The sequence below is a fragment of the Sparus aurata genome, chromosome 9 (assembly GCF_900880675.1).
Source record: "Sparus aurata chromosome 9, fSpaAur1.1, whole genome shotgun sequence".
In the NCBI taxonomy this organism is placed as follows: domain Eukaryota; kingdom Metazoa; phylum Chordata; class Actinopteri; order Spariformes; family Sparidae; genus Sparus; species Sparus aurata.
In genome coordinates this window covers 7,664,354-7,690,791 of record NC_044195.1, presented here as the reverse complement: position 1 = coordinate 7,690,791, position 26,438 = coordinate 7,664,354, and the positions used below count along the sequence as shown (strand labels likewise).

Here is a 26,438-nt window from a genome sequence, read left to right as displayed (position 1 = left end):
ACTCCACACACAACTACCTTCCCTAAACTACAGGAAGCCTCCATAAACTAAACTAGCAAACAAAGCCACAAAAAAAACAGGGCTACCAGACCTTCATTCCTCTGGTCTGCGGAAGACGGGAAGGAGATCAGAGGAGCAGAAAACACAGAAGTTGGTAGCGCGTAGCATGCTGTAGTAATCATCGTCTTTACTTCATTCACTAGTCTCTCTTGATTGAAATTACAAGAAATTTTGTGTTTCACATAAATCTATTAATTTAAAAAAAAAAAGTAAAATAAATATATGTATTTTTTTTCATCAACAACAACAATTCTGAGTGAACATGGGCCTAGGGCAGTGCAGTGCAGATTAACAATCCATCCACATACAAATTGTAAAACTGCATGCAAACACATGCAGTTACAATTCCCTGTTTGCTGATACAATGTAAAATGTGTTCCGATGTTGTGTTGGTGGTCCAATACTGTTACTCCCCTGTATGCCACCAAGCAGTGCAGGTGAACGTGTGTGGATGGAACATGAATCAAAAAAGAAGGAGACTTTAAAAAAACACCAGAGGACAATTGATTTGACCAATGAATAACATGCAACAACCTTGTTTTATCAGCTCTGATTACTTTTTTTAAACATAGGTGGGACAGTCTAATTCACAAACTAACTGCTCTCCGAGCCTCATGGGCTCTGGGCGTTGTTGCCCAGAAAAGGTTTAGACAAAGCGGATGTCATTTCGCCGTACTCTGGGGCCTTTTAGCGGGGTTTGACACTGTGGAGACACCAGCGCGAGGAAAAATCTTAGTTCAATTTTTGTATTTTCATCTGCAGTGAGTGTTTGGGCCCAGATCACATATCTGAATACATTAAAACAGTAGAGGTGAAGGAACTGATTCGATGAATAATTCAGCATCATCTTTAATAATATCCATACGCTCATTGTTTTTTTTTAAATTGAGGATCTCGTTTTGCCGGCTTGTAATTACAATTTCTGTTAAATCAATTCCTTTAATGTTATAAAATCAATGAGTATAGTGGAGAGGACATATGTAATGGACGTGCCCCTGTGCATTCTCCCATAAACTACATTAATCTTCCGATCATTTCTATTGCTGCGAGAAATCCATCAAGCTAGCTGTATAACAGCATGATAGCTTTGTGGCATACAGACAGACACTGGGTTAAATGCCAAGCTTTGATTTTCAGTGAGCTGACAGTTTCCTGAACGTGTTGTGGTGACAGTGTGTGACCCAACTTAACTGAGCCACCTGGCAGCGAGGCATCAAAATGACTGGTAACGTTACCGGCGAGCTTGTGTGAATGTGTGTGCGTGCTACGTGTCAATCAGCCCGGGCGCGCGACGTCGGCAGGAAAAATGTGTCATGGAATTTCATCGATTTTGAACATTCCCTCAGTGGGGTTGACTTGATGATGAAGCACAATTACGCAGCACCAAGTGGATTCATTTTCAACATGGTAAAAAAGTGTGGGGATTTCTTTAAGGAATGTTGATATCCATACCAAATTTTGCGACAGTCTGGAAGGTCTCTATGAAACTATCTCGCTTTAGACATCCTCATTCTTAAGTTCTAAGTGCCTTGTCGAAGGCAACTGGATTCTTAAACCTCACTACTTGGTACTAAGACACTCAAAAGCACATACAGACACTGAACATAGAAATGAAATCACAAATAGGCCTGACGCAAATGTAAGTCGCATTTTCTTCCGGTGCAAAAATTAAGATGTTTTCACAGTTTCTCCCCTTTTGTTTAACTCACTCTCCTCACTTGTTAATTTCACCCTTACCTCACTAATGTGTTGACATCTCTGTTCCTGCAACCAGCCTGTGTTGTGAGCAAAGCCGGTTGTTTTGCAAGAAGAGCATGTGAAGAAAAAACCCCCCCCAAAAAAACAGGAAGGCACAAAGCTAATGATAACCCAATTAGAATGAAATGTCTGTGGAAGGTGTGTACTCTAGCACTGGGTGCAGATTACCTTCATTATCCCCGAGAAGTGTTATTTAAAAAAAAAAAAAAGAAAAAGAAATGTTGTAATTGAGCTGTGAATGATTCTGCTCCTTAAGGGGGAAATTTAAACAGCGATTGTCCATGCTTGTTATCCGTTCAGGTGGATGGGAATCTAACAAGGGCTGAAATGTGTTTGCTTGAGTGCTAATTTGTGTTTTTATCTGAGGATTTCTCTGCTTCCAGTTTCAGTGCTCCCCGGGTTGCGATGTTTTTCTCTGTCGGCCAGTTGGTCAAGTGCTTTGTTCCAGGATGGAGTACCTCAACTGTTGGTTCCTACTGACAGCGGTGTTGTGATACTTTCTGTATGAAAAGCGCCATATAAATAAAGGTTGATTTGATTTGATTTGATTTGATTTGTCATTTAGCCCCAACGTGAGGTTCACGTTTCTCATTGTCAGTGAAATATCTTGACAGCTGTAGGATGGATGGCCCTGATTTTATACATATATTTAAGTTCCCATGAGGTTGAATTATAAGAGTTCAGGTGTAACTTCAAGCCGTTACCTCTAGCAGTATCATCACATCACCAGGGGTAGCGCCAACAATTTCACACATTAAAGTGTGTTTACAGGTCAGGTAGAGTACTCCTGCATACGTGTACGAGAGTAGCACAGCTCCAAAGGAAGCTGCATGTGATCTAGTAAGTGATGTCGCTCAGTGGCTGAAATGCATTGTGGTTTTGAAGAGGAATATGTCATGTTTGGTAAAAAAATAAAAAAATAAAAAAATAAATAAAAACAAAAAATTGGACCCAAGACCCAAATGCAGAGACAGACAGGAGGACGGCAGGATAAGGAACCAACAGATGAGCCTTATTCCACAAAAAATCCTATAATCCCAAAACCGAGGAGAGCAAAATGCCAAAAAAACAAAGTAGCAACACAAAAGCAAAAACAAGGTACATCTTCAAATTAGGAAAAGCACAAAACCGGAAACATGGCGTGAGGAGAAACGATGAGACACTGAAGGGAACAGGCTCAGGCGAAACAAAGGAGAATCACACAGGAGGAAAGACGGACGGACTGACAAAGACATGAGGGAGCACACAGACTACACACACACACACACACACACACAAGGCCTGACTTTAAACAAGAGGTGAACACAGGAAAAGGGTGGGAAATTCACACAAAGAGGGAGGAACTGAAAAGCAACGCAGGACACGAGAGACAGAACTGCAGAGTTAAACAGGAATTTACAAAAAAACACCTGAAACACGACAGGGGCAAAGACACGATCATTTCTTTTTCAACTGTCCATAATGACCGAACACTGTCCCAGATGACTGTGTGCTCAATGCTAAACTAGCGCGCTTACCCCAGAAATGAAGCTGATTAATATGGTCAGTGTGATACCTGCTTTATATCAGCAATTAAACCTTTCCACGGTGAACAACACTTCAAAATCCGTCTATATTTCTACTGAACCTACTGCAAGAACTGGCGGGGGAAACAGGACCAATTAAATCGGTGGTTCTCAGACTTTTTCATGTGATGACCCCTAAAGTCAGACACACGTCAGACCCCCGTCTGATACAAGTTCTGCTTTCAGATGTGATATTACTCACGCTGCTCTCAGCCATCACCAGAGGTTCCTGGTCCCCCTGGACATACGTCAACAGAGATTCAGGGGACTGAAACGTGAGAAGTCTCAACACAGTTGGTGATGCTGAGCAAGAGCAGCATGCAGGATCTTCTTTTCTTCAGACTGAAATGATTCTTTCCTGTTTTTGTTGGATGTGCAAATATCGCTTTTGAGTTTATAACAGAAAGTGTCATCCACTGACTTTTACATATTTATGGATGAAAGTACAGTGAAAATAAATGATCCCCTGTTTTGTCCCGCCTTAGAACCCCCTCAAGGGCCCCTAGGGGTCCCAAGACCCCACTTGTATAACCGCTGAACTAAATCACTCTATTATTGCATGATTTGGTTAGACAAATGACAAGGCTGATCGGGCAGGCTATCCGCCCGTATACTCTCTGCTGGCAGGATTGTGCTCACTGGTGTGAATGTCAGTGAAAACCCAGGACGGCTCCAGAATCAGCACCCTGGACAGCGATCCTCACAGCCACCGTGCTGATGTCAACACAATCACTGTGCCTCGGTACAGCCTCGCAGGGATGCCGGGGCAGCTGCAAATCGTGTTGTACATTGAAGAAATTGATATAATTACAACACAACACCTTCATCTAACCTAGCCTGGAATTTCACTCAGTAGGTGCGGTAGCCTTTTTCTTACTTAACAGAAACATGTCAGGCCCTCTGCTGATAAGATATTGGGGAGATAGCTGAGGTCTTGTTGATCCTTTTCAGGGGACTTTTGGCTGACTGACAGGTGATCAAGGGATTGCTGGGGTATTTCCACTCATGGCAAGGTCACATACTCGTGGCTTCGCCTCGCGTTCCCTCAGGGCGTTTAACGGGGCAGTGACCTTTTTTTCGGAATATTGTATCTCCTCTTCGCCAGCAGCAGGATTTATCCCCCAGCGAACTGATTAAAATAAACGTATGTGCCTGCGCTGTATGCAGCACAAAGGAAAAGTGACTCAAGGGAGCTCATCACCGGAGAGGATGAGTAAAGAGTCTTAATGAATGAGAAGAGAGTCTGTTACGCAGTGACAGAAACATAAATAGAAATAATGAAGTCACTGTGGGGTTAGGACTGTTTGCGTGGGTAAGGACCCAGCTCGGTCCTCTGGACCCCTGGAAAGTCTTCAGTACCCTCAGGCCTTTATTCCGAGACTTCATCTCCCCGCTGGAACACACAGGATGTTCTGTTGCAAGTTTTTTCCTAAGTGGAAAAAAAAACAAACGTCATCGCTGAGGGCAGCCTCGGCGGTGTGCTTGTAGTGGTATTGCTCCTGAATACTAATGACTCATGCTGACGTGTGTGAGTTTTTCAGCTAATGGATAGTGAGAATGATTGCACTGCGGCCTCAGTCAGAGTTGATTGGGTTCATTAGATTTTCCAGACATTCAGCTGGGAGTCAAGTGGAAAGACGGGGTTAATGATGAGGACAGAACTGCGAAGCAGAGTTTCACAAGCTGTGTAAGAAACATGTAGCCTGCACTCGACATCCATCTTGTTTCTGATCCCTTTCAAAGGCGAGACAAAGCCCTGTTTTCTGACTCCGGCTCGGTTTTCACCTGAAGGATTGTGGCATTTCTGTTCCTGTCATCGCTTCTCACTCTGGTTGGAAGTGGGCAGGGTGCAGGAGGGGGGGAAAAAAAAAAAAAAAAAAAGCTGATGTCACGTATTTCCATAGACCAATAAGAGTTTTCTGATTCAGTGTGTGTGTGGCAGTTGGGGCTTCAAAGCTTACTGTTGCCATGGCAATCGACAGCCGTATCGCTATTTGAATGCTTTGTTTTTTGTTTCTTGGAGCGGCACCGAAAAAAGAGAGGCCAAAGACTGATGACGAGTGAAGAATGGAGCCCCTCTATGGCATTGAATTAGTCTCTAAACACACGCACGTAAATACCAGGTGTGTGCAATTGTTCTCGCGAGCATTTCTGCTCGGCGTGCTAAAATGCGTTCCGGCGCTGTGATGGAACAATCTGATATCCCCGTGTTGGTGTCGTTGCTGGAGAATCATAATTAATGTTGCTCCAGTACCGTCAATGTAATGACATGACTTTGCGACGAGAAAGACGTGGGAGAAGTAATTCTTTGCAACGTGGGTTTAACATCGTGAAAGGATAACGCAAACAATGTTCTCCTAAACCTGACCAGGTATTCTTGTTACCTCCCAGAGTCTGATACTACCCGATCCACCACGACAGCTGGCTCAAGTTACTATCACCTTTTCAGAATCATCTGTATGCCAGTATCAGGCAACACGATGGCAAACAAGTTGTTTGTAAGTGTTCTAAATGGTAAATTTAAGTTTTTTTGTTTCCTGAAAAATTGTAAGAAATTGTGCAGGGACACATACAACTGTTCCGTCCAATAAACGCTCCCCTTATTGCGCCACCAGAGTGTTTCTGCGCACCAGGCCTTCCAGATTACTTTACAGGAACACACATTTATAACTCGTGCATCATTTCTGATTTTCTTTTGCTCACTGATTTCTTCAGAGTGGATCTTATTTCTAGGAGAAAATATTTGTTGTTTCTCTGGCTGCCCCGCCACAGCTATGGACAGTTAGCAGACACCAGAGGCTTTGTTACTAAAGGTAGCGCTAACTGCTGCTAATTGTAGCTGCCCAGTTAGCAGACCGGGGTGCTGAGCCAAACTACCAAAACCACCTCTGTACTGTATTCCCTGTCATTAACTGGCCTCTGACTTCTCGGAAGCTGTTCTCTTCTCTCTATTCTGGCCATGTTAACTGAAAGCTGCCTGTCAGCAGAGATGTCGGGGGACCTCTAGCACCAACACATGTTAATCGCAGATTAGTCGATAAGAAAATAATAATCTCAAGGCCCCCCAGCAGCTTCGAAACTTCAGGGGTTAAACCTAGTCAGACTGGGAAAATCGTCACCCACACAGTCAGTAGAAAACAACCAAATACATTTTTATTCCAAACTTCATCTTTAGAGTTAATTCTCTGGTCCTGATTATCATTATATGTGTTTGAAATCACATTGCAGGGGCTTTAGATTACAGCTTTTGAATGCGGAGCAATCAAACAGTCTTCTGCTGCAGTGTCTTACACAAAGCCTGAGAATAACAAGGTCATGGCTGGAGCCCTGCATGACAAGCACAGCAGCGAGTTTTCATCAGCCTGATTCCCAATAAAACACCAGCGACTAATGAGATTTTGAGACTGAAAGCATTCAGAAAGCTCCAGCGTTGTGAATATGCATGTCTTTTTTTTTTCTTTTTTTTTTTGGAGGCCAACGCGTTTTCTCTTATTTCCTTTGGTCTAAAAGCTGCTTGCACTGCTTCAAGTAATACATTGGCTTTGACCAAATGTGTAAGCCCCGGTGCTATTTGTTAATCCCTCCTGTGCGGACGTGAATTATTCGGCATGTGTAAATAAGCCCGGCCCGTACGCGTGTGAAGATTCAGCCACGAGGCTCCTCTCAGTGGCTGGCTCAAAACGAGAAAAGTGGTGGCATAAATCACAATAACAGCCTTACCGGTTGCACGGTTTGCCTTGATTATCTACCAGGAGGCAGCATCCTGGTGCTTCCACTGATCCGTCAGCCGTGCAGCGTTCTTAAAGGACTGGATGGTCATTTGTGCCACTGGTCTTTGTGTTTCCTTTGTTGCTGAGAGGTGAATGATTGGCCTTGTCAGATGGAGACTATTCACAAAACCCTGGAGTGCCGCTGTCAATGATCTATATTTTCAGTTCTTTATAGTACGAGTACTTATTGATTTGATATGTCACCTGCCTAGAATCGGTTATGAAGGAGCTGGTAATCAGTCATTGGAGAGGAGCGGCTCTTTGTCTCCGTTTCTGTCGGCGTCTCTCTCTGTTTCTGTTTGTGTCCCCCGGCTTTGTCTGGTGCAGGCCGAACGGAGGAGAGGAGTGGGATAGAAAAAGAAGAATGACATCTCCCCGCTGCACTCAGAGGTGTTTGTTTTTAGCTCCGCGGGGTGAAAACACAATACTCAAGCCCGTATATTGCCCCTGGCTGTCTGAGTGGTGATTTTTTTCCTCACATGGACTCTCTTGAACGGATGCTCTCATATTTCTGGACCACACAACGATTCTTATCACTTTACATCAAATAGTATGTTCAAGGATAGGAAGAAGACATTGCCCTTGGCTTTGCTTTGTCAGCACTTTGTTGTTGTCCGTGCTATTCAAGGATTAAGATTGTTTCTTTATTCTGCTTATATTTCAGTTATTCAGCTAAAAAAGACTTTTCCACTCCCTGGTGAAACAATATTACTACTCACTTACAATCTGAGGGCGTTTTTGTTCCTCGCCGGAGCCTTGGTCACTTGCTTTACATCACTTTTATGCCACCATCATGACTGCAATCTTTGTCCCTCCTTGCTCCCGCAGAGATTTGTCGGGAATACGAATTCGGAGGCCGTCGTCCAGAACAAGCTGTCCCACCCAGTGAGAACACGTTTCCTGCGCTTCGTCCCTCGCGACTGGAACCCCAGCGGCTGGATGGGCCTCAGAGTGGAGGTGTACGGCTGCTCCTACAGTGAGTAACACACACATCCTGGAGTTAATACCAGAGTCTGAAAGCACTCAGTCTACACATCAAGCCCTCTGTAGTTACACTGCCTAGAAGGATTTGTTCATTTGTGCATCCGGCTTTGCAGCCACGCTCTTGATGGAGAGTAATGAGGACTATTTTCTCTTCACTCAGTTTTAACACGCTGCTTGATACTCCCGACAGCAGTGGTATGTTGAATCAAAACCGCAACAGCCAGGGTGTGAAACACATATCTGCACGCTTCTCCTCACATTTAAAATGCTAGCGGGATAAAACTTGAAAATTCAAACCAGTGTCGAGCAGCTTCAGACTGAATGTTTGACACTGTGGCTGAAAAAAAATGCTCCAATCATCAACATCAGCATCGTCTTTTTCACACTTGAATGAAACATTACTTTGACCATGAAGGGTGAAGACATTGTGTGTCGCAGTATAGACTTCATGTGTTCTGTGTTGAGTGTTGAGTGTTGAGTGCAGCTGATTTTTTGAAAGGCGAGGTTGGCTTATGAATAGAAATGCTGCTGTCATGCTGATGTATTCCACAAAACATGTCTGGAGCTTTGCAGCAACAACAACTAAAGAAAAAAAGAAAAAAAGAAATATATATTATATATATATATATACTCACCTCAAGTAGGGGTGTGTCAAAATATCGATACTACGATATATCGCGATATTTCGTCTTAAGGTACGTTATCGATACACTGGTGCCAAATATCGATATTTAAAAATGTTTTTTTTTTGGCCCACCACCACCACCACCCCTCTTCAGAGGACAACTTTACCTTTATTCAAACATAGGTATACAACCAAATAAAATTTTAAAAAATGGTTTAAGCAGCTCCGAAACCCACACATATCGATATTTAATGATAGTTGTAGTCAGTGTGTGTGTTAAGAAGAGACACTGTGCAATATACTCTTTGTTTACTTGGCTGTCATTCATGTGAAATTGATTGACAATGTTTTGTAATTCCTGTGAAATGGATTCAGTGCAGTCAATAAATTCTGAATTTCTTCAGTGACACAGATATCGTGATGTATCGTGGATGAAATTTCTTGCAATATGGACAGTAACATAATAGCCCTAATGTCAAGTGGCTTCACAGCTTGTCTGCATTATAATACAAGTCTCCGGAAGCCCTGAGATCCTTGATTGATTTGGAAAGATGCATATTATGTCATTTTCTAAAACAAAATCCTAACTGTAGCTGCTAAGCTTAAAGCGTTAGCACACGCCTCATCTGAAGTGAGTTCATGAGACGCATCGAGGGTGTAAATAAAACCTTTTCAAATCAGGGATTTCAGGGCATGTGGAGACTTGGATTGCGCAGGCCGAGCTGTATGCCTTATGTTCTGTCTCAAAGGAAAAGTTCACCCATCAGTGTAAATTCAGTCATCCTACTAGCGCTCGTGCTGCTTGAAAGTCAGGTGATGATTTGTATTCCACAAAACATTGCTGGAGCTACCCAGCAAAGATGTCACATTGTTCTACTAAAACAGCTGAATTAGCCGGCACTGTGAGGAACAACAGAAATAATAGTTTAAAATACCTCCTGGTATCCATATGTCAGGAAGCCTCCAGATCTCAAACTGATCTGAAAAAGAGAATAACCTCCTTTTAAATGAATTTTAGACAATGGGGCCTCCTTTTTATGTCGGTTGTTTGGTTTGTCAGCAGGATTACACAAACGCAGCTGAACACAACATTTGGATGGAGGATGGGTCTCTGCCCAGAAAAGACTCCGTTAAGTTCTGGTGCACATCCAGATAACAGGTCGGATCCAAGAATTGTTTTCTCACTTTCTTTAACATTTTAACACTTTTTCAACATTTCCATTAATTAGATTAGATTTTTTTTTTAAACTCCGGCATATTCCAGTGGCTGGTATCTACGAGTACAAAAAGGCGTGTCAGGCCTTGGCCGAGGTATGCACTCTACAGTGTGCCAATCCAGTTTCCGGCTGTTTTTCATTATGTTGTGAAACAAGTCTCCAGCTACTTCAGCTGTTTAGGAGAATGCTGCATCATGTTCTGCTGTGGAGCTCCAGAAATGTGGACTACGAAAACCTCACCTGACATTTTCATCCAGCGTGGGGGTAAACAAATAAGTGAACTCTTCCTTTTGTTAGTTAAATCATTACGTTGCTGATGTTAATACTAACACGGTTCTAACACAAGCCAGCCAATTAATGCCAAATTCATAATTTACTTTGCATGTTTATCTTTCCCATCATTACTTAATTATCTTCTTGTCTCAATGAAACGCTGTCATCCTGAGATAAACACCTCATTATCTCAACCTCAGGATGACATGTTTTTTTATACTTCCCGTACGAAAGAGAGTCCGTCCGTGTGGGATGCATCGTGTAGTCATTGTTCTCTGCCACAACCTAACGGACAAGGGGGAACTAAGTGGGCCTATTCATAAAGTGTGACTTACACGGGCTGGCTTCAAGGAGGGAAGCACACACCAGATGTGCCTGCCAGACAGAAGAATCGGTCACGGAACAGAGGCTGGGATGTGCCAATCCTGGGAGCGAGTGTTAAAAATTGCTTTTTTTGTGGCGTTTCGGTCCTTGAGGAGAGCCAAGACATCCCAGTGTGTGTGTGTGTGTGTGGGGGTTTGTGTGCGTGCGTGCGTGCGTGCGTTCGTGTGTGCATGTGGGTGGGTGGGTGGGCGCATATAGAAAACAACAGCTGCAGGTGTGCCAAAGTGCATCACGTGACTCCGGTGTGTGTTCCACCTCAACTGAGGCTGTGAATCATCTTAAGATAATGAAATAACTTTTCTTTCAGTCGTTTTTAAAGAAAAACAGAAATAACTCAAGCCAGTTATTTCTCGAGGATAACCACCTCAGGACACTGAGTAATAAAGGTTGACATTAATGGGTTCCACACTTCCGTGCCCGACAAACTAGACTGTGACTGCACGGCGGAGAGAACGAGATGCTGCTCAGACACACAGCAGCATTTATGAGCAAACCTCAATAAAATACATGTAATGGGGATTCAGTGACACACTCTCCCACGCATTGTGAAGCAGCACTAACTAGATGAGCCAGTGAATTAATGCAGTGTGAAACACAGTCAGAATATCCCACAGTGATCAGTTTTTATGATGTCTAACCAACACACAGTAGTGGAACGTATTAATATTAGACAAGCAGGTATAAAACTAATGCTTCCTCGTATACGTCTTCCTCTTCCACTGGTCAGTATATTCTTCAAGTGCACGTGTGTGTGTGTATAAACTACTGGCGATATAAATAACAGTGTGACTGATGAATGAGGAATGAAGTCACAGTCATCTGCCATCGCACAGAGAGAGAGAGTTTCACCGCTACGCTGCTCATTCTGCTGCATTACAGTCTGTAATCTATACAGGGGTGTCTCTCTGAAGCAGGATTATATGGAGGTGACTGTGAGAGCGGCCCCCATACTATTAACTGATCTCAAATATATTCCTCAGGACTCCCTGAACTCCATTGTATATGAATGAGGAGGGTGAAACATAGAGAGTATATTACAGATTGAGATTTTCTCCATTTTGACAGCGAGCTGGCTGCTGTTGGTGCTGTGAGGAGAACAAAGGCTGAGTACGGTACTCCTTCCTTTGTCACTCTGGTTACTGTATAGCAGCTGGCCTCCCAGCACCGCCGCAGTGTAACAGTGATCAACAGGGCTGCATGTCTCATGACAGACTGTGTACAGACTGATTAACCTGTGCATTTATTTGTTATTGACTCCATTGTGCCGCTGCCACTTAATTACATTTTTAATTATTTGATTGTTTTGGTAGCGGTGATGCTGAAAGGATTATTCTCTCGTACTGAATCTAATCTAATGATTGCAGCCAGTGGCTGTGTTCTGCCTTAATCAAAAGGCCTGTCCTAACTCATTTTGCGTTATCGCCCTCGCCAACACTTTTCACAACGTCATCTGCTTTCATCACTCTGTTTGTTGCCATTTTGTTTGCGTTTTTTGGCGTTCCTCTTATCAGTACACGACTACTTCTTATTTTTCTTCTCATGATTTATGCCACGGAAAGTATGTCAACGTTACAGAGTATTATCACACACAAAACTCTTTCATTCCGACTCTGCTAGCTACCATCCAGCACTAGATTTGGTAAAAGTAATAGTAAACTGTCTATACACCAAAGTTGACCAGTTGTATTTGATTCTAAAACCAATCCAAAATTTGAGCCTTTCACATACACAGAAAATGTGATTTATATAAGAGTACAGTAAGAATTTTACAACATTTTCAGTGCAGTCTGATGGAAGTATGTGTATTTTTAGGTTTTATCCTGTTGTGACTTTCCTTGTCTTTTTTATTGATGTAGTCCAAAATGTTCTGACTCAATTGCTTTAGCAACTGTCCAAACTGTGACTCCATATTACTGACATTTGCAATGTACTAGTGACTGTGAACTGGTCATGAAACAGTCTGAATTTAATACTGACACCACCTACACAAGCAGAGAGGACCATCAGTAAAAAGATTGGCTATCGATATTGCAGTTATTCGTAATTTTGTCCGTCTTATCTTGGCATGGTAAGCCATAAAATTAAAACACATTTTTCAGGACAGAGTGCTGAGAATGAGCTGTGGAGTCTCAGAAAAGATGCTGCTCTGTAGTCAAACACAAACTTAACGTTGTTTCGCCATGATTATCTTTAGTCCAAAAGGGCGCCCGAGTGAACAATAAACAAAAGCATTTTGTTGCGGCTTTAAAAATCAGACTTGCATGTAGACCATTATTGGAAAGCATGTTGTTTACAGGTCCCCATTTCTTTGTTACCAAGTCATATTTATTTAAAAACATATACTTTAAAGCAGCTAGGCATTACAATGATATTTACCTCAAAACTGAATGAAAATTACCCCAGTATATTTTCATACGAATGTTCTTATATTTCCCAGCAAGCAGGTCATAGAAAAGCCGGTAATTGCTACCTTACTTCTTTTACTGGACACCTCCAGCAGGTTTCTGCGTAACCTGTCATGTTGTTTTAATTTCCGGCTAGTTTCTGGCTAACTTCCCCTCAGCAGGCCGCCACACTGTAGTGCGCTGTTGCAGCTTAATGTCCAACTGGTTTCTGCACAGTTGTATTAATCATTTGCATTCTCACAAACTCAACAATCAAAAATCAGACTTTTTCCTTCTGTCACACTCACGCACACACACACATGCACGCACACACACAAATGCACGCACATACGCACACACACACACACACACACAAGCGGTGACTTATGAATATTAACTTGTGCATCTCAAAATATAAAAAGCGTAAAAAATGTAACCTGACTGGTGTGAAGACTTCATAATTAGACTTCAGCAGGCAATTAAGGAAAATGGAACTTTTAAAATGTGAAATCAGTAACTTGATTATTGAAGATGAAGTTCTTCCTTTTGGTAATTAGCAATTGGTAAAAGATGAATATTAAAAATATTACATCTGTGGAAAATTGTTCCAGAGTTGGGTTAGCTGAGGTGATAAAATTTGTGAAAAAAAAGTTTTCATTGACCAAACTGCAGAAACAAGTTGGACGGAAACTATTTGGAAATGAAGCTGCGGCAGCTCATTTCAATGTGGTGGCCTGCTGAGGCGAAGTTATACAAAAACTACGGTGAAACGAAGTTAAAATGGCATGATGAGCAGAAGTTCATTTCGAATATGTAACTTAACCGACATGACGTTTGCGGACCTGTGAAATGAAGTGTTAACCATTTTCCATACCGTTCACTGAAAAGCTCTGTGTGCAATGCTGATTTCAGTTATTTCGATTTTCTTTCAGAGTCGTATGTGGCAGACTTTGACGGCAGAAGTGCGCTGCTCTACCGGTTCAACCAGAAGTCCATGTCAACGGTGAAGGACGTGATCTCGCTACGCTTCAAGAGCCACCAGGCGGAGGGTGTTTTACTGCATGGAGAGGGGCAGAGAGGAGATTATATCACCCTGGAGCTTCACCGAGGAAGACTGGACCTCTACCTCAACTTAGGTGCTTTGCCCAAAGTCTAGCGCAAAAATCCATTTTGTATTTCCTCAGAGTTAAGTCTCGCGGTTGAATGTGGTGAGTGGCCTCTCACCAGATTGAGAAGATATGAAGACTTTAAAAGAGGTGTATTCTGGGGGATGTTTTCATGATTGAGAGGTATTACAGCGGGGCGGTGGTTATCGTTTGTGAATCTCACTTCATTTCCACCTCGTAATGAGGTTTTTCACAACACACCAAAGACCAAATGTTTGCCTTCGAATTGCAGTGATAACTATCTTTGAAACAGATTGCAGTTTTCCGAGCAAAAGGCATTCGACTGACGACAAAATCAAGAAGTTTAAACCCTTTTGACATTCTGTGTTGGTCAATAGCATCAACACCTACTTGATTACAGGAGTAGTAATTAATTACTTTGCTGTAATTCACCGTCCAAATAACCAGTTTAGCATTACTATTGTAGAATTCATCACTTGAGCAACTGGATCAGACACAATAGCGTGTGTTCATGGTGTTCCGAGTGCTGCCTACACATTTCCAGGCGCGCTGTCAAAGATTTAAAGCTGCTAACCGTGCTCCCTCTGTGTTCTTTGTGCTCCTCCAGACGACAACAGGCTGAGGTTCAGCAGCGGCCGTGTTGCAGTTACTGTAGGCAGTCTGCTGGATGACCAGCACTGGCACTCTGTCCAAATGGAGCGCTTCAACAGGCAGGTTAACCTCACCGTGGACTCCCACACACAGCACTTTCAAACCAAAGGAGAGGGACACTCACTGGAGGTGGACTACGAGGTAAGTTCATGTGATGATTGAATAACATAAATTGGAGGTGAGGTAGCAAGAACGGCCTCGTAAATGCCAGCTTATCACTTAATGAATTTATCCAGTGCGGGCCAGACAACCCTATCATTGCTAACATAGCGATGAGCGTGGAGTTATTAATACGCCTCGGAGCACTATGGTAAACAGAGTCTAGTGTATGGAGGCCCTGGGGAAGGGGCATGCTTTGAAATTACGTCTCTGTAATGAAAGATGGAACTGAGAGAACCAGAAAAGTAGCAGGAACAAGTTATTTCTGTTGTCTCAAAGGAATAAGAGACGCTGTCAACTTCCAAAAAACTTTGCACGATTATGAGTTATTCAAAGTTCCAAACTGTGTTAAAAAAAAGAGATTATAAGCTATGCCCTATAACAGTAATTCAACAGAAACCCTTTAACTGACTGTACACGAGACCCCTCCATCAGAGAGCAGTTGTCCAGTCGAAGCACAGCGAGCCCTGTCATGACCCCTCCTCAGATTTGTTGTGGTGGAGCTCTAACACTGTCAGAACGGAATGAGCAGCTTTGGGGGTAACTTGCTGAAAAGTAATCCGTAGCCAGTGTTCAGGTTACTTTTTTGTTGTTGTTAGGAGTAACGTAACACATTAGTTCTGCAAATCAAGCATGAAAGTAATCCATCACTGGAAAGAATTGCTGCCATCCAGTGTGCCCGTGGAGAGGCCGTCGGAAGTCTAGTCTTTACCCCAGTCTAGTCTCCACAGGAGAAAAAAAAACTTCTCCTGAGTTCAAATCACTAGTTTAGAGTAAAGTAAACTAGAGAGAACAGAACATTGGCTGGGTGAGTCTGTGAGTTCCAAAAGCCTACATGCACTGACACAGTTTGTGTGTAAGAATGTGTTTTTTTTTAAATATAGTTTACAATAGTTGCATTTTAAAATCATATACTGGCTATAAGAGCCAGTGCTGTATTGTTTCTTTGAAACAGCTGTGCCTAAGACTGTCTGCCTCTGCCCAGCTCTCTGTCAGATTATTAGCAGAATAAAGATGTAAATGTTTTATTGCATCTGTCGTTCCTGACATTAGGCTGTGGAGTTACTGATTGTGGGTCATAGAGAAGGCTACAAAATGCCAGTAGAGTCAGTACATTCAAAGGTTCACGTACAGCTGGCTACATGCTGCCTGGACAGTATAACCCACAACGCGTTTTCTTTTCCTGGTAGATTACACAGCAACAAGTTACTTTTTAATGGAAGTTATCTTGTAACGTAATGAGCTATTCCTAAAAGTCACGTTACCCAAACCTGTGCACGAGAACAACATGTCAGGCGCTCACTATCCACACTGAATCTGTTAAATATTCATTCTGCTGCGTTTGTAAACAAGCCACGTACCTATCAGCTGTGCACAGATCAGATTGGACACTTAGCTGCAGTTTAGATGGGGGAGTTTGCTGAGACAGCCTGTTTCCCTACGTCTGTACATTCTAAACGGAAAATACACATTTGATACTGTCATAGTTAGATGTTTCTCTCCCTCAGGTGACAGCTGGCCCCTTATTTAGGTTTTGCAGAAAAAAAAGGGGCGATATTGTTTATGTACCTCCCAGTTTCCACTTCATAAATCAACTGTTCCTCGCCTGTATTGCGATTCCAACACGAGCGGCAGGAGTGAAAATATATATATGTAATAAAAACAGGACTTCAGACTCTAAATGGCACGCCACATCATGCTCGTCGCTCGCAGCCAGTTAGGAGACTACAATAGAAAACAATGAAAGCAGATTATGCGAGTTGATGCGTGCGCGCGTCAAGGGAGCGAGTGATCCTCCATTTTTAAAGAATTTAGAGATTAGCATTCTTTTCAGCATTTCCAAAACTATGCAGTGCTAGAATGGGAAGTCGTCAGACAGAGCAGCAGTAACTCTCGGGGCAGGGCTTAGCTAAAAGGGTGAGTTCATAAAAATATCACCCCCATAGATGCAGTTTGAATTTGCACACACGACACACAGATTAACTCCTGGATTGACCAAATGTATGTGGACACGCTGATGTAACACCAACATGCTATTAACAATGTTCTCACGTCCAACAATTTAAATGCAGCTGCCTGGTCAGCGGCCCTGCACTGATAATTTTGACAATGTAGTTACTTGTCTATGGTCACTTCTTGAAGTTCCCCTCTAGTGCCGTAGCCTAAAAAGCGAGAAAAGTCAGAGTCGGGGAGTGGACTTTTCAAATCAAATCAAATCAGTTTTATTTACATAGCCCCAAATCACAATCACATTCAGAGGCGGTTCTAGAAGGGGGCCAACAGGGGCCATTGCCCCCGTAACTCTGAGTCTGGACCCCCCTGTGGCCCCCAGGGAGTTTGCATTAATAATACAATGACAGATTTCTTGCAATGATTTTGTTCTGAAGGGAAAGGCAGAAATAAAGTGTCTCAGCAGTTTACTACCCAATCAAAATTGTTGAAATTGTAAACACTGCTTTGTCTGAATGAGGGATTTATCTTTTTTCCCGGGTTGTATATGCCCCCTAACAGAAAAGCCAGCCCCAACCTGGCCCCCCTATTAAAACTGGTCTAGAACCGCCACTGATCACATTGCCTCAGCGGGCTTTACAATCTGCACAGTGAACGACATCCCCTGTCCACTCAATTTGAGCGAGGAAAAACTTGCAATATTAAGTTAAAAAGCCTTTCAACAGTTAAAAGGTCACAGAGGAGGATCCCTCTCCCAGCAGATGTCGACAGACAGAATCACTATGTCAGCTATATCACGTGACGTGAGTCACTAAACATAATTATTTTAACCCAAAGTATGATCTTTTCCTAAACATAACCAAACTGTGCCCATTTTTTAAACACTAATAACAGTCATGTATTAATGTTACAATGTGTGGCTTTGTTTGTCATCAAGCTTTAACAGTAAAGTCTGACCGTACGGTGTATGTTACCTACTGCTGCTTACTTGACTGTGGAGCTCTTCGCATCCCAGACAAACACTAGAGGGGTCGGTAGAGCATCGGAGCTCCAGGCCGCTGACCAGGCTGCTGCTGCATTCAGAGTTATCCCAACATTAATCGCTCCTTTGGGAAGAATTTCAAAAACAGCTTGGAAGCTGGCTGCAGGGATTTGCTCCCATTCAGATACAAAAGCATTTGTGTGGTCCAACACTGATGCTGGATGATAAGGTCTGGCTCGCAGTCAGAGTTCCAGTTCATCCCAAAGGTGCCTGATAGGGTTGAAGTGAGGACTCTGTGCAAGCCTGCCAAGTTCTTCCAAAGCACAATGTGAAAACATTTTCTTTAAGAACCACTAGCCGTGGATGGGGGCCAGTGGGCAATTTGAGCCGGGATGAGGGAGGATGCCATCCCCGATCTCCATCTCGTATTCGCGGCCAGAGTGCAGGGACAGAGGGGTTGTTTAGTGGCATATGGTTGTTTAGTCAGCCTGACTTATTGATCCTGACTGAGATTTTTGCAAGTTGGAATCTATGGCCCTGACCCTGGTTCTGAAGAATCAGTTGCTTAACTGTGCCGTGTGTTGATGAATCCGCGGTGCAGGAGTAAACAGATTTTGTGTTTGCGCCTTTTTCTCTCAGTATAATATTCTCTAATCTATAGAGCATAAATACTCAATTCTCTATGCTCCATAGATTCATGTCATCTTCGTGCACAGTGATGAAGAAGAAGTGTGTATTCACAGATTGTAGAGGCACACTGCTGCCTGCAGTTTTCCAATAATGTTCGTTGGCCCCTCACGTGTCTGTGTTTGTGTAAAAGGGTGTCCTTCAAAGAATTAGATGGTAATGAATTCCAAGTGGTCGTGTGGGTCATGTTACTAAACATGTCCTCCCTTGTGTTGTGTTGTGAGAAACATGATTACCTGAATAAACTCAGATCGCTTCAAAAATATCACGAGGTGTATTTACTTATTACTTCATTACGCGGTCATTAAGAGACATTGTAGATGGAAGGGGGGGAGGGGAGATAACAGGACGGAATGGAATTGTGGAGTTAGAAATATCACAGTTATGGTAAAGCGTTCTGTAACAGTGTCCTTTGAGAGTGGATTATGGGTGTGTGTGCAGATGGAGCCACCACCCTGTTAAGAATTCACAATTCACTGGCTAATGGTGTTATTGTCATGTTGAAGTAGCAAAAAGTATTATTACATCATTCAGCAGATAATAGAACAGAATGTGAATTTCATTTTATTTCGTTTTTTTTTTTTCCCTACTACTCATTATGTCACTATGTAGGACCAGTGTCTGTATCCAGTGTTAATAGAGCTCTTGTGCTTTTCTTTCCTTGACAGCTGAGTTTTGGAGGCATCCCCCTGCCTGGTAAACCTGGCACCTTTCTGAGGAAGAACTTCCACGGCTGCATGGAAAACCTCTACTACAACGGAATCAATGTCATAGATCTGGCGAAGAGACGCAAGCCTCAGATACACAGCGTGGTGAGTTGCATGGAGTTTCAGAGTTACAGCTTTGAGGTATTCTAGCACGCGCTTTTAGCGCTTCAGCTGCTTGTCCGCCCACATTCGCTCCATACGTGCTGTAAAATGTGTCCGATATTTTTATAGATTTGTCATGAAGCGCTTGAGTTGGATGAAAAGAGAACCATGCTGATAATGAGTCTTCATCTTCATCTTTAGAAAATATTCTGTATTAACTCAACGGATTAAAGTATTGCGTTTGATTATTAAACACCAGGAACAGGTTGAAAAATAAATTGCTGTATGGTGACCCTGTTAGAGTGTTACACACATATGTTTTGCATTTTTGTATGACTATTATTTATATATTACACTGATATGTCTCTGATGATCAAGATGAACAGCCTTTGTACCAGGCCAGGAAAACTCTTCTGCCTCCCCTGTAGATCCAGGTTGGGTCAGTCCATATGACTTCTTTGAGCTCCGTACAGTTCTTCTGTTTCTATTCCAAGAAACAGATTTATTGCTTTTAAAAGCTCGCAGATGTGAGAAAGCACTCTGCCATTTGAAAGCTTTTTTACAGACCAGAGAATCTCTGCTTGAGACGGAAATGGCTTTAATGATATTTAAAGACAGAAAGTGGGAGAGCACACTAAAAGGAAACAAGTGAACCTTTATTTATATTGCATATATACTGTATATATATAAATATTATCCGATTCAGTGTATTTCTTTGATTTAGCAGTGGGGTGTATAAAGCTGCAGTGCAGACCGCCGTGTCTGCTTGGAGTAGCATCCAGAGATGAACTTATTACAGATTTATAACATCAATAAATGTGGGTTCCATGTGCGTTCATATACGGCAGGCGTATAAGAGTTTCTGTTCATTTGACTTAAAAGGTCAGCATTGGGCAATGATTTATATATGAATAAAGTCATTTAGAAAAGCCAACAGCATATGAATGAAAGGGCAGTGCGTGCAGGTAAACATCCACATGCAGCTTCCCTGCTGAGGGCTGTCTGCTAATGCCCTTTGGGTTATTGCAGACCCTCAACTGTACCGACTGCTCTACTGTAAAGATTTCACGACACAGTCTGTAATGTTGCACGTTTCGTTCTCAATTCCACCATGTTTTGGTTAAACTAAACGTAATGTTATGAACACAGGCCAAAACTAAACTAAGACACAGGGTGTAGAAACATGCAGTTGATGTTGTAATCTTTCACCGCTCTGCACAAAAAGGCTGACACTAACATGCGCACTATGCTAGCAGCTGGATGAGGCCGCACTTAAGCACAACTAAATGCCAACATCAGCACGCTAACAGTGATAATGCTAAATGCTGATGTTTTGCAGAGGTTATGTTTGCCATGTTCGGCATCTCCACTACACACAACGCAAACACACTACTACTGGGCTGCTAAGAATGTCATTAAAGAATAATACCACCAATTTTACATATTCAAGTGTGTTTACAGGTCTTGCGAAGTTCTACTACATATGTGGGAAAAAGTAGTATAAATCCTTTTAGGTTTACAGAGGAAGCTGCATGTAATCGGATAAATTGTGTTCTGTGATGTCACTCAGTGGCAAGTCAAGTTGCATTGTGGTTGTTGTAGGTGGTTTTGGAAAGCAGTCCACTGGTCTTGCTATGCACTCCTATAACACTGTTGGACTCAGTATGGACAAATGATCAAAATGTACACACCTATATCCACAACCAGAGATATCACCGTCCTTATACAACGCATTGGTCTTCCGTTGCAGTACCCACAATGCAATTCAGCCACTGAGTGATGTCACTGGAGTCGATTGTACTGTATTTATTGGAAAAAAATTTGTAATTTTACAGAATAAATATTTAAATGAGTTTATGACAAAATAAATTGACATTATGATGTCACTGGGTTATCTGAAGTCAGGTGATGAACAGAGTTATTACAGTATATCCAGAGGATGGATGGACATGTCTACTAACTGTCCTGACAACCCACCCAGTAGTTGTTTAGATATTTGTGTTGGACTAAAATGGTTGACTCCTGATATTGCCGCGTCACTAGTGTGTTTAACGTTGATGCTTTAGTTTCTCCGTGCTGTGAGGTTTCACATTTTCATCTCAACCGATTTGTATCTGATTTGTCAGATTTAACGTATTCTGGTATGGAAGCAGAGAATTATGTGAAAACAATCATGACATCCATTGTGATCCCTACGACTATATCATTAAGACCAAGTGTGTGAATGGATTCATTTGAGGAGTCGACCTCCCACACAAATCAGATTGGTCGGCCAAAGAGCCACAAGCCACATCTCATCTGAGACATCCGCTGCCTTTTAACGTCTGATTGCTGCGTTAAAAGGCCTTTACTGACAACAGAGGCGGAGAGGTGGAGAGAAACTGTCATGATGGAAGCTGTAATGGAATTTCAATGGGGCTATCTCCCTGAGGTTGATGGGAGAGAATCACATTGAGAGTCAAAGAGCTGTGATTGCTCTGTGCTGCCCTGCAGGCACCACAGCTGATGGGGCTCTGACCTCAGCAGACACGACTGGTCTGTGTTTGACTGTACCTAACACAACCTCTTCACTGTACACAATTAAACTGAAATGTAAACTTAAATGGGTTTATATATATATATATATATATACATATATATATATATACATATATATATATATATATATATATATATATATATATATATATATATATATATATATATATTTATATATATACGTGTGTGTGTGTGTGTGTAAAAATACATATTGGCTACTCTCCCATTATGGTTTATAGAAAGGGTCTATTGCCGTTTTTTTTTATTTATTTTTTTTATCCTTATTTTGTAGTTCACTCAGCCCATGAACCACTCTGACTCAATGACTGTGCTCAATGACAAAAAGGGAAAGTACTTTAGAATGTTTTTTTTACAATTATTTTGCTCCATATGCAATTCTGAAAATAGCACATCAACATTTAGGGAAATGTGCTTATTCGCTGTCTTCTCAGAAGTCAGATAAGAAAATGGAAAACACTTTTAGATGTGGGGGGCTGTGGCTGCAGACAACAGCTGGTTTTCTTAGCTTAGCATAAAGACTGAAAACTGGTGGAAACAGTTAACCCTAACCCTAATGAAAACAAGCCTAAAAGCACCTGTAAAACACACTGTTGTCATGGTAGGACGGTTGAACTGATTTGTGATTTGTGATACGCTGGGCAAATCTAGCCTTTTCTCTTATTTGCTTCGTTGCTATACTTTCTTGGAGAGAGTCAGCGAGTGAGGAAGGATGATGGTGTGTGAGACTTATTGTGTGAATAAAACTGTAAAAGAGTGCCTTGTCTGTAAACATCGGTGCCTGAGACACATGGTCGTTTAATGGTGTGTTCACCACCCATGAACAAAAATGAGTATTTTTTTTGCCATCAATCAGATGACTTTACTGCACACAACCGAGGTTGTATCTGTGTTTGTAGTCAGGTCAGGTCAATTACTGAACTCAGCACTCACCAGGGACTCTGGTTTTCTCTTTTCTTTCCCCCCTCTTTAATCTGTAGCGCTACCGTCATGAAGCAAAGTACCTTTCCCCTCCAGCTCCAGCTGATAATAGAGGTCACCTCCACGCATCACTGAATCCACAGTCAGGTTGATAAGTAGGACTGAAGATGAATCCACTTTATATTCCCTAGAGTTAAAGATGAATCTCCTCCCTTTAGTAAACTGCTCTAAATCAGAGGAGACTCCGATGTGTTTATTTCTCCAGAAGGTCTGGCTCTGCGCTGATTCTCTCCTCCACAGTTGGACCGCTCTGAGCTGCAGCTCAGTTGTTTGTTTGTTTTTGCTATAATAGAAAGAACCCTTGCAGCAAAAATATTTATTGTACCTTTCAGTTAAGTGCATCATCTGCTGTATAATAATTATAATATATAAAAGTTGCATCAATCTCTTCTGGCCCTGGCTAGAAACAAAAACAATATCCCAAAATGTCAAAGTCCTACAATCTTGAATTGAAATCGGTTAGAATATCACTAGTATGGATCCAAAATAATGATGACATGAATATTTACTACACATTTCTGGCCTGCAGGGATGTGAGAAAATATTTGAATATACCTTCTGTTATCTCTGTTTGGTCTCTTCTGGCACCACACTTGCAGGCGTCTCTCAGATTGTGCAGGTTTGCTTATCTCTGACTCTTTAAAATCATTTGAACAAATTAGATCTGATTTTGATCTGATTTCCTCCTAAGCATCTTTTGAAATACCTCAGAATCCATCATTAGAGTGTGTTTTAAAGAAGGAGATTCGTTTGAAGCTGCCGGAGCTAGAAGATGTCATGATCCCTGCCAAATCTTTTCAAGGAATAATTTTAAAGTTTTTTGATTTACAGCTGTATTCAGATACTTCTGCTTATGAGCCCTTGAAGCTGTTGTGGGAGTGTGACCTGGGGGTGACAATTAGTTTCTGCAGACTGGACCAAGATATGCAATGGGGTCTTTCCAAAATGTACTTCAGTTTCCATACATGGACAAAAATGTCAAATTCTTGATTATATAGGGGGTTGACTATATATATATATGTATATATATATATATATATATATATATATATATATATATATATATATATGTATATGTGTATATATATATATGTATATATATATATATAAAATCAACTAAAAAGAGTAAAATAACAAAAATGTGGCAAATTGTGTCATTCTAATGATTAATTACTGCTTGTCGACAATTGATGACAAATAATTGAGTTGAACTGGGTAAAGGTTACAGTAAAAGTCACAGTGTTGCTCATGGGTCTTCACCCATCTGTTCCCTATTGTGCATATCAACATTTATTTCCAGACATATCAGAATGAGTTTCCCATGAGACGCGGGACATGAAGCTGAAGACGCATGTTAATCTGTGTCCTTGGGTCTGTCGTCCTCCAGGGCAATGTGACCTTCTCGTGTTCGCAGCCCCAGCTGGTGGCCTGCACCTTCGTGAGCTCCGGCAGCAGCTTCCTGTCACTTCCGTCAGCAGCGTCTGCCACTGGGGGTTTCTCTGTTCGCTTCCAGTTTCGGACGTGGAACCCAGACGGGCTGCTGCTCTCTGTGCAGCTGAACCCGGAGCCCCAGAGACTGGAGTTGCAGATCAGCAACAGCCGGCTGTACCTGACCCTGCACAACTCAGGACGGCAGAAATCAGAGGTCTCTGCTGGTGAGTCCACAGGCCACACATAAACACAAACAAACACATGAAAACAGGAATTGAATAACTGTGTTAGTGAGGACTGTCCCTGACTTTATTCACTCAGACACACACACAGACTGAATTCTATTGTTAACTGAGGCGTATGAATATTTCATGTCACAATTATCCGAGAGTTAGGATTAGCCAAAATAAATGAGATTTGTTGCATTATTCCGATAATCAAAATATGCCCAAAACTCCTACAAAGGCAGAATTCGGTTAAGAAACAGAACAGATACGGCACACATCTTTTCTCGCGAATATCCTTTTTAATGAAAAACAGTCAAACTGTCTTGATTGAGGTAAATGGATACAGGAGTTATCGAGCTAGACAGCTTGTTCAAGTCACTTGTGAGGAAATTCACACAAAAAGGAAAATTCACCACAGCTCGTCTGGAGTCTTTGGAGTTTTGTGATGAAGTCTTTATATCCCCGCTTCCCTACATTTAACTTTGTTCCCTTTATACCTACAGTACACTTAAATTAAGTTTTTGCCTTGTGTTTATTGTTTTAAAACTGGAGCTTTATCACTACTATGCTGTGAGTCATTTTAATAATCTCTTTCTAACCACGCAAGCAATTACTTTACATTTTCGGCGTTCAACAGAACACAGTGTACGTCACTGCCTCTCTTGGCGTTTAAAATATTTAAGAGCAGTAAAATGAAAAATGGTTTAGCTCAAAGGTTCTCCGTAGAGCTCCTTATTTTTTCTGAGTGGGTCCCAGTTCGATGTGTCGTGAACATGCACACACAGGCATGCTAGTGTATATTGCAATACGCAGTCCTGCTAATGGCGTCCCTATTCCATTCATCACTATGTATATGCAGCCAACAAAGGCAGGGAAGAAGAAGACTGCAAGCTACTAAGCATGGATTTGAACAGCGTTGGGTTTAAGATACTTTAAAAGCAGTCGTGTTTCATTAAGAATTAAATGCACTTAATGCGCCTCTTAGAGCTCAAGGACTTACACTATCTGTTTTTGTGAGCAACACTGAATGTAAACACAACTTCTTACGAGACAACTCCACAGGGCCAATTTAAGTGAACCACTGACTTTAATTTATGCACTAATTAAAAACCCTGTGAGGAAAAAAAAGGGTGGAAATGGTGATGGAACTACTGCTCAAATAGATTTGGACTGTAATGTAGTCCTAATCCTGAATCCATCAATCTAAAACAGGGGTGGCCAAACTTTTTTTTCCCTCGGAGGGACAAAAGTGAAACTAAATGCAGAGCGGTGGGCCAAAACCAAACACCTGCTTTATTGTATCGCATTGTAAAGATGCAAAACGGTGGAGGGTTGGATCCTGACTGCCACTCAGCCAGCCATGTAGGGATTATGAGAAACAGTGTATAATTAGGGATCCTACATATTTAAAGAGCCTTTTTACCTCACAAAAAGGTTTATCATATTTCTGTAGACTCAGACTGCATTATCCCAAGGGAAAATTCTTTTTCATAGCACCGTACCCATCAGTCAGACAATGCAATTACAAAAGCACACTTTCAGTGCAGCAGGAGTTCTGTCCATTGTGGGTGAGCAACCCGTGGCCGGTGTCAGGCTGTAATTTGAGGCCATCACAGATCAGCCATACAATAGCGAGTAGAATGATTTGCTTCTACTGCGTTGTAGAGTTTGATCACGTTTGATCGGTCAGCTGTGAAAAAAAAAAACACTTTACAGTACATGAAAGCACTTAGGCAAGACGTGGTGTGGAGCCACAAGGTCTGTGCTGTTGCAGCAGAGCATGCGCCATTATGAAAGCAAAACTCTGGGTTTACACTGATGTTCCTTATTTTTTTGCTTGGAACATCGGGCGGGCCAT

The 26,438-nt window shown here is 42.0% G+C and overlaps 1 protein-coding gene across 1 annotated transcript in view; it reads left to right on the top strand.

The window, feature by feature from the left end:
- cntnap5a (contactin associated protein family member 5a) overlaps positions 1-26,438 on the top strand; it is a 113,894-nt gene that overhangs the window by 24,784 nt on the left and 62,672 nt on the right. The window contains 5 exon segments of the mRNA XM_030428846.1: positions 7,982-8,129; positions 13,953-14,156; positions 14,755-14,939; positions 19,245-19,388; positions 24,310-24,577. Of these exon segments, the coding sequence (XP_030284706.1) occupies positions 7,982-8,129; positions 13,953-14,156; positions 14,755-14,939; positions 19,245-19,388; positions 24,310-24,577 (949 nt within the window).